Below are 9735 nucleotides of genomic sequence, written 5' to 3'. Positions count from 1 at the left end.
GTAGTAGGCAAAAGATTAAAAACTTTGCGAAAAAAAGTGGGATCATTGAAATTAGGTCCATACACATTCAGCAATGTGACATGGGTTGAGGAAAGTAAGCCCGAGACAATCACATAACGACCATTAGGATCACTGATAGTCGATATGTGCTTAAAAGTAACAGATTTACGAATTAAAATAGCTACCCCCCTGGCCTTGGATGAGAAAGAAGACTGGAATACCTGAGAGATCCAACTGCATCTCAGTCTCAGTTGCCTTTGCCGTCATTAGACGGCGGTTTCTCGGCCGGCTGTTTGCCTGAGGAAGTTGGTGAATCAACTTTCTTGAGTTTGGCCTTCTTCATTTTACTACTATATAATGGCAAGCAAGCTTTCACGATGAAAATAAAATAAAAAACACAAATTTGTCGAGGCTTTGAGGGAGCACTCTAAATTTACGTCCACACCATGTGGTGCTCTCTAGCGCCCCCCCAAATGAATATTTAAGTCCCTAGCAATTAACGCTTTGTCTACAGAAACGACTAGGTTTGAGAGGAAATCTGCAAATTTACAAAGAAATTCAGTGTACGGCCCTGGAGGTCTGTAAATGATGATTAGTGGGATCGACTGAGCTGACTTCATATTTGTAGCTACACTTATGTTACTATAGAAAACTTAAAATGCATTAAATTTAAATCCGTATTTTGGTACGATAGTCAAATTATCATTGTGAATAACTGAGACGCCTCCTCCTCTACCAGTTAGTCGAGGCTGCTGTATCCAGGAGGACTAGCTTCATTTAGAGCTGCATACTCATCCTGTTTAATCCAGGTTTCAATTAAACATAATATATCAAACTCCTGGTTTGTGATGGTTTCATTAACAATAACTTCTTTAGATGCGAGAGATCTAATATTTAACAGTCTTAGCCACAGGTGCCAGCTGTGTATTTAGTCTGTTTTGAATTTTCGGCGTCTATATTAATTAAATTACTAAAACAGACTTTCTGAGTCTTTCTACTATCTTTCAGCTAGCAGACGGTTGGTTTAGCCTGTCTGTCTGCTCCAAACAAGAGTTTGTTTCCCAGCATGTGAATCTGCGTGTCTCTTCAAGTCCAGTAATTTTCATTTGGATGGCTTCATAGATGTCCATTCAGTCCTTTTAGAATTCAATAATTAGAGCACAGGCATCACTCCTAAAACTGCTGCAAAGTCAACCAGGCCCTCAAAGGCTACCAAAACTTCAACAGCTTGTTCAGGCTCCTCCATTAGCTCCAAAAAGTTGAGTGGGGTCTTGTAAATCACATGGTTCTCTAATTTATTTGGTCTGTGTCTTCAAAGTTTTCAAGAACACAGTGAGTCAACATATACCACTGTAAGAAGTTGGGCCAACAATACAATATTTATTAATTAAACATTAGTCTAGTTTTTACAGTGCAGGCTTACGCTCAGTAGTGTGTGAGTGTGCTTGCTTGCTTGGTACATTATACCCTGTGACTGATTGGCACCCTGTACAGAGTGTATCCTGCATTGTGTATATATATTGTGATAATCATTTTGAAATGACATTATCAAATGTTTACACAAAAATAAATAAATAAATTAATTAATTAATAACATCTTAGCGAGTGGTAACATCTAGAATCCAGTCAAATGTTTGTACAATTTATTCTAAAGATGATATAGTTTACCAAATATAAGACTGTAAAGACCAATTTTTATACATTTTACTATTTTAAGCATAGCTTTTCTTGGCTTGATAAACAAGTTAGCTCATATTTAGCATTTATTTGTAAGTTACACATTTAAAAGGGTATAAAAAAAAGGTATTTAAAAAAGGTACGATTTGCTAAAATGTTTGTTAAAAAAGTAAAAGGGAAAGAAGGAAAAAAAGGAAAATAAGTGGGAAAAGTTGAGTAGTTTGTGTTTGTGCTCTTTTATGGCCATCTAGTGGTTTGGTTGAGCATCACACCTAGCAAATTGTGTGTCGTTTGTCTTAAAATCTAATTAATTAATAATTAGTAGATATAGAAATAAATTATGATTATAAAAGCACAATACATTCTAAACATTATTTTTTTGTTTTGTTTTTTTTATTTAAAATTGTTCATTTATTCTGGTCCTTAAATGTAATAAATAAAGGAATTATGTTTTTGTTTTTATTTTATTGTTGCTGTTGTTGTTGTTCCATGTGGCCTTTTTATTTTTTTCATCACAAGCAATAACGGGTATTCGAAAATTTCATTTCGTGCACTGTTTTAATCTTAACCTAATTGTACACATTAAAATTGATGTTTATCCAATGATGATGTATAAAAATAGATGTGCAATGCTAGAACAAGAATACACATTTATATTTTATCAGATAAAAGGAAACACATTTAATAACACAATTAATTATTCAGTTGAAACGAACCCAGTTTAGATTTCACATTCATTCATTATTTTTGATAATGAATGAATGTAACTGGGTTCCTCCAGGTAGAAACCTTGCGAGCAGTGACGCAGGTGAGGAGCGCACCTGGATGCGCGCGCTACCCGCCGTTTACAGCTGTGTGGCGCCACGTGCTTGCGACGTGTTGATTTGTCGTCGTTTTTCAGGTGTAGTGCGTGTCGTCATCACCATCATCGTCATGCTCATCCTTATCTGTCTGGCTTTCAAACAGTTCGAAGACTCCCCAGTTCAAAGGAGAAATTATAGAGTAATAAACGGGCGCGTGCTGGAGATTAACCTCCATAAATAAGGTTTATGGATAAATTAAGGGCGGTGTTGAGCGGCCGAGACGGAAACAGTGACAGCACACCGAATATCATCGAGGTACAAACTATTTATTACCAAAAGACCTGTGTAGGAAAAGCCTGATTATTGATTATTACTGGTTTTAACTGGAGAAATGATATTGATCAAAGTGTGTACCGGGGGGGGAGTTCTCCAAGTTTCTGTAAGATGCTTTAATATTTCTATGCTTTGCATTCTATATTAACATTTCCCATATACTGTTGTGGTGGTATTTTTTGTTTCTGCCAAGGGAGCAATATTTAAAAGTGTACCCCTCCTCTTATTCTAAGGATGAACCCTGTATTTATTCTTTATCTATAAACCTAAACTAGTCCTCTGACTTTTCTAGGCAGCGAATGAAGCCTCCACATTGTCATGGAGGACGAGGGTGAGAGGATTCGCTGTCTGCATGGGCATCGGGATCTTCTGCTCGATCCTGGTTTGTATCTGCAGATAGATATTTTTTGGTTTTTGGTTTGATTTGATTATTTTATTGTTGCTTAAGTAAAGCAGTCTGAAGCAGGATTTTCACTCTGACATTTCGCTGAGTGTGAGGCAGTCAGGGCTGTGTTGCTGGTTAGACCAGCTTTCAGGAATGCCACAGAGAGAGAGAGAGAGAGAGGGGGAATGCACTCAGATATGCAAGGTTTCACTAATTCACTTCATGAATCGTTTCTTTTTAAATGCATCTTTTTATGAAGGTTTCGGGTCTCGCCTCCACTCTGTGTATGTGTGTAGAGTTTGAGTTCTTGTATTTTTTGGTTTTCCGGGAGTTTCCCGCTTTCCATCAACAAGTCCAAAAACGTGTGTGTGTTTTATTCTGTCCTTTTAAGTAATTTGTTCTTTAACAGATGGTGTTAAACCTGTTTACATTTAGTTTGTCCTGGCAGTTCAGCATAACAGTTGATGTTAATTGATGTTAATATGGAGTCCAGTTAGTTTTTGAAAACTCAGGTAGACTTGTATGAAGTTCCAGTCCTGAACTGTCGAACGGTCAAGAACTGTAAAGTTACAGTGTGATCTAGAATCTTACTTCTAGCTGTATGCGGTCCTATGACTAGAACTTCCGTCTTATCTGGATTAAGCAGAAGGAAGTTAATTAGCATCCAATCTCTTATATCCTGCACACATTGCTCAACTTTTTTTTTTTCAAATTTACAATCGTTATGCCTCTATGTTGAATTCTTGTTTTTCCTAATCACTGCTGAGGATGTGTTACAGACCCGTCACTCTGTGTGTAATCACCTGATATGATGGTCTGGACTAGAATTTAAATGCATGTTCCTACAGTTATTGTTAACGGTGCTCTTGAGCTTTGTTCAGAAATAATCCTTTTCAAATGTTTGATAAAAGCAATTAATCTATGCTAAAATAAAATTGCAAGCTGCTCCTGTTTAGGTTCCTGTATTATTGGTAGATCATCATCAAAATTGTAAAAAAAATAAAAATAAAATCACGTCAGTGTTCATATAAAAATTCAAGAGATTGATCAGGATTCAAATCAGATGTCAGTAATTGAGTAATCATGTAGACTTATCACTGTATATTGACATTATGCTGTGCCAAGGTGAAGGCCAGTGACTTTTTTTGTTTTTATAAAACCATATTCATGATGTGTTAATTCCTTTTCTACTGCTGCAATTTGCTGATAATTTATTAGAATTAAGACTGACATTATTTCTGCTTTGGCCTATTAACTGATACAATCACTGACACTGGAGACTCCTTCCATAGGTATAAGTAAATGCACAGAAAGCTTGCACACAGATATTGTGTTTACATAAAACATTCATAATGCACATCGCTCTGAACGACCTGTTACTATAAAACGTTAATATAAATCCATGATTTACATCTGCGCTACTGTCAGAACTGCTGTTATAGAAAATGAATCAAAAACTTTCTGTCCAATCCTAACTGTCAAGCATCATGGTGTGTTTAAATGTGTTAAAAAAAATGCCTTGAAGTGAGAAATAACTTGTGTGCATCAGGGTGTGTGCTGCCTGTTCATCCCCAAGATAGGAATCATCTTCTTCATCGTCTTCTACACGTTCGGCAACATCACCTCCTTAGCCAGGTGAGTGTACGCTTACTCGTAGACCCGCTCGTCAACCTGGAGTTAACGTAACCAATGTTGATCTGATCTCTTTTACAGCACCATGTTTCTGATGGGACCAGTAAAGCAGCTGAAGAGGATGTTTGACAAAACCAGAGTTGTCGCGACAGTGGTCATGCTGGTGAGTTCGTTTCCATCACTCTACCTCCTCAGAATGTCTTCTAATCAATCTTAGAACTTTGCTTAGGCAGGCCTTTTTTTTTAAATATATAAATCTGTATGTGGTTAAATGTAAAAGGTTGTGGCCCTTTAGAACAAAATAATGCCACGGTGTATTTAGGATGTCTGAGTTTTGTTTAAAAATTTGATATATATAAAGCATTTTATGCGTGCAATGAAAGTTCGTAATGCGTACAGTTTAAGGTAAAATAGTCGCAGAGGTTTATCTGTGCAGGAAAGTATTTCTGTTTGAAATGGGGGGGGGATTCTTCTGACTGTTAAATCTATGTATAAAAACTGAACAGGCATTTGAGGATTAATAATGAAAGATTAATTGGAAAGCAACAAATCAAAGCTCCACATTTTGCTTTCTGAATGGCATTCATACAGTATTTTCTAATAGTTTTTCATTAATTTAGTAAAATCTCATGTTTTAACTTGCAGTATAAAGGTTCTAAAATATCAGAGACCTCTTTACTGCACGACTTTGCATTTTGTATTGACAGATAAAGTTGAAGGGTTATGTAATTAGCTCAAAGAGAAAAGAGAAAACAAGCGCGGAACACTTCTGTTTCATTCATCAAGAAGGATTTTAAGAGTTTGATTTAATTGGAAAAGCAATAACGGCTGAGACGAGAACAGATGGAAAAGCTTTCCTGATATATCGAGAGACTTGGCTTGTTTATTAAATTTGTGCTGCACATAAGCAAAAAAAACTCAAATGCATCACCGTGCTAAGGCTTGTTTACTCCTGAGCCTTCATTACTGAGTTTATTTAGTCTGCATCAATCTGACAGCTGAAAAAAAGAATGCAGTGAGAGAGCGAGACAGTAAATAACCGGTGTTTGTTTTTGTTTTGTTTGCTCACGTCGCTGTTGGATGAGTATCGGAGCCCAACGGTCTGCAATGTAGCTACCGTTTGCTTTGTTGATTATGATTTTAAATACAACCTACTGTAGACACACAGCATATAGAAAAAGCGTTTTATAATTTCAGTGATTTCTATAGCGTTCACGCTTCACTCCTGTACACGAATGACTAAAATAGACAAAGTGTAAAGCGAGTATTGTGGCGCACAAGGTCGGGTTTGACGCACCCTGAGCGCTCCTCTGACCTCAGTGGTGTGGAGTGAAATGCTGTTTAACACACAGGAATTGAAACGAGGTCCTAATGCAAACCGTCCAGTGTAAATTGTGGTGTTGATTGTAAACACCATTCGATTAAACCTTCCCTGCTTTTTGTATCAGGATAAATTCTTACCTAAGCACAGACACGGCGATGTGTGAACAATAATACACACATCGCTTACTTGTACTATTACTGGTAGGAACATGACTTTTATCAGACAGATGAGTCAAATTAAGAAAAACCCAGAAGTGCTTAGCATGTTCATTATGCAAAGAAGTTTTTGTTTTTGGGTCGGAGCTTGTGCAAATCAACCAGATACTTTATGCTTCAGCCAATGAACAGTTTAAGCACCATTGTCAGTCAAAGATCTCTTAGGGAAAAAAATGAAAATTAAAAAAAAAATCTATTTAATTTTTATTACATACAGTATGAGCATAAACTCCTTCCCTGATTCCAACTGTTGCACAAAACCTATGCTAAGCACAGAAATATGGTTTATCGCAGATTATACACAGGGGGTCCGTTTTTTTGTACGCCGCTAACTCCGTTAGCTGGATTTGATTTTTGTGGATTTGTCCTGATCTTGGGTTGTTTCGTTCTTTAATGCGCTTTTCGCATTTGTTGTCATAGCAATATGTCCGTAATCTTGAACCTGCCCGGAAGCAGGTTTATTTCATGTAAACAGGATTTAGGCTCCTGGCGGGTTATGATTGGTTGAAATGGCGAGGTCAATCTCCTAGATTGGTTAAAGAGCACGACTGATGCAGACTGAATCATGTGGGGAAAAAAATAGTGTATATATATAAATAATCGCTATCAAATATTATATTAAAACATAAATTCATAGGTTTATTATTATCAAATATGATTTTGCTCTTATAATAAACCCTAGACACGAGACAGCCGTCAAGACCATTAATACAAACTTTTGTATATTGTTTATTTTGTGACTTGCGTCTTCGTGATTTTTTAGGGGTTTGTCATAAATATGCAAATAAATATTTATATATAATAAAAAAAAAAAAATTATAGTGAAAACTTGGATGAAACTAATTTTATTATAAAATAAACAATATAAAAGTATACATGTATTTGAAAAAAATATTAATATTTCTATTTTTTTATATACAACATATTTATTTATGAACAAATATTCATATATTTGTAATTTGTAAACCATTAACCTATGAATTTATGTTCTAATATAATATTTGATAGCGGTTATGTAGGGTGGGCAATCCATGGCAGGGGGGCATTTCAGCGCATAACACGTGTTACAAAAAAAATTGAGCCGCTCTTTTTCAATTTCGTCAACTAATCGGAGGGCTTCAGTGTTTCTACTGTCGATGCATATCGCCTTTTAAACCAACGCACGAGCGCGCAATAATCCTAGACAACTCAATCCAGCTATACTAATCATCAACAACAGGTGTGCTCGAAGAACCGACTTCGTAGCCGGATCGTAATTAGCACGATGATCTTAGATGTGTCAGTTTATCTCGGATGTGTCAAGCGTAGTATGAAAAACAGACCCAGGGTGTTCAAGTCCAACTAGGACGTTTGGTCTCGCAGAATAACAAAACACAGTCCTAAGATTAAAAACTCCTTTTATTTCTCTCTATTATTCCCAGCTACACTAATGCACTTATCCCAGCGTTTCACTAGTGCTTGAATACCATAAAGGTAGAAAGTTTTCTGGGACCAGTTCCATGGCATTCCATTCAATAATTGTTGCTTGAAGTCTTCTGTAAGCATTGATTTAATGTCTTCATTCAAATTGTACTAATTGTTGTATGTAATGCCGCAACATTCCTCCTTCCATTTAATGTAGTTTTTAAGATATGATTGTGCACAGTCAAGGATTTTATTCTTTTTTGCTCAGTCTGTATCTTGTACCTTGTCCATAGGTGTGCCTGGTGCTGACGCTGTGTGCAGCATTTTGGGTGAGTAAACTATTTCTTTATATAAAATGGCTCAAGCTTGAGCTACTCATTTTCATGCATGTATTAAGCTGATTTTAGCGTGACTTAAGACCGGTTAGTTTTTACAGAAATTCAAAGTTTTTCCATCCTTGAATTGTCTTTAACGCCTCATCGTTTCCGTAGTGGAAGATTTTCGCACTGACGTTGGTGTTTGTCATCTTGCAAGTCATTGCGTTTACTTGGTAAGTGGTTCAGGTCTGGCAATGTTTTATCTCTTAGTGTTTATTACGGCATTATACTGTAACAGGATGAGCATTAATACATTAATCTGTGCATATCTGCTTACAGGTACGGACTCTCGTACATCCCTTTTGCAAGGTGTGTGTTTATACGTATAACTTCACTAAATTACCGGTTATAATTATAGTTTATATAGTTTTTATTATAAAAATAAACCAAATAGAAATTTTAATTCCTGTATGTAAATTAATAGGAATTTTTATTTAATTTAACTTACACATTATGTACAATTTAATAGCAAAAACCCTGAATTTAGAATTCCAGTGCTACAAACTGATGATTTTCCTCTCTCTCTCTCTCTCTCTCTCTCTCTCTCTCTCTCTCTCTCTCTCTCTCTTTCTGACTTTAATAGAGATGCCATCATAAAGTTTTTTACCACGATGTGCAAAATGTGTATAAAATAAGAGCACGATGGACTTTCCCTAAGGATTCTTCTTTACAAGTTCGACCCAGGACCTGTGACTCTAGTCCCTAATATGCTGATAACTCCTGATATATGCTCCTCTGGTTTCAATATTTTATCTTTTTAAAGGTGATAATATAAGAAAAATGATTGTGTTTGGAATCGTCATCGTATTCTGTAAATCCCATGAACTGAAAATTGTGTTAAACAATGTATTTATGTTTTAGTTCTGTTCTAATTTTTTTTGTAGTCGTCCTCAGCTTTGTGAGATTTAAATATATCACCAGTGTTTAACTAATGCACTAAACGATGTGCGCTTGGTAAAATTCTGCTGTGCGATACTGTAAAAGCATACAAACAAAACAAACATAAAAAATGCATCTTTATTTTATGTTACAATGGTGTTACACTGGTACCGTTTTAGCCTAAGAGACTGGGCTTGGCCTAGCTAGGTAACAGTGATAGAAACTTTAATGCATGCTTATTTAAAATAAAAATGTGCATGTGAAATGTCTACTAATCAAATGTGTAAATAAATGATCTTTATTTAATATCTTAATTTGTATGCTGTTCTTTTTTTTTATTTTAATAAAGTACTACACGGCTGGTCCTTGAAGAACAACCCTGCACAGTGATTGGTCAGGGTGTGATGTGATGATGTTCGGGTTATTATGGAAGTTGCAGAAAACCTTTTGGGATATGCGTGCTGTAAAATGGGAAGAAGTAAATGGATCCAGTCAAGGCAAGAGATGACGTGAGGGCCTTCAATCTAACCTAACCCTAGCACTGAGCCTGTATGGTGTTCATTTAACACTGGGTGAAAGTACACTGGGGATTTTACTGGATTTTAGACTGATGAGCATATAATATAGTCATGCTGAAAATATGTACAGAAGAATTTGACATTTACAAGAGCTATGAAGTGTAGACGACTTGAAAGACAGCTTTTTT

The 9735-nt window shown here is 36.1% G+C and overlaps 1 protein-coding gene across 1 annotated transcript; it reads left to right on the top strand.

The window, feature by feature from the left end:
- Positions 1-2611: 2611 nt before the first annotated feature.
- sft2d2a (SFT2 domain containing 2a) lies at positions 2612-9335 on the top strand. The gene is made up of 8 exons (XM_053499231.1): positions 2612-2795; positions 3106-3195; positions 4748-4833; positions 4912-4993; positions 8067-8102; positions 8265-8323; positions 8430-8459; positions 8734-9335. Exons 1-8 carry the CDS (start codon positions 2727-2729, stop codon positions 8783-8785), a joined length of 504 nt encoding a protein of 167 aa, XP_053355206.1. The 5' UTR covers positions 2612-2726; the 3' UTR covers positions 8786-9335.
- Positions 9336-9735: the final 400 nt, after the last annotated feature.

This window comes from Clarias gariepinus, chromosome 6, assembly GCF_024256425.1.
Source record: "Clarias gariepinus isolate MV-2021 ecotype Netherlands chromosome 6, CGAR_prim_01v2, whole genome shotgun sequence".
In the NCBI taxonomy this organism is placed as follows: domain Eukaryota; kingdom Metazoa; phylum Chordata; class Actinopteri; order Siluriformes; family Clariidae; genus Clarias; species Clarias gariepinus.
This window is presented reverse-complemented; position numbering and strand designations above follow the sequence as displayed.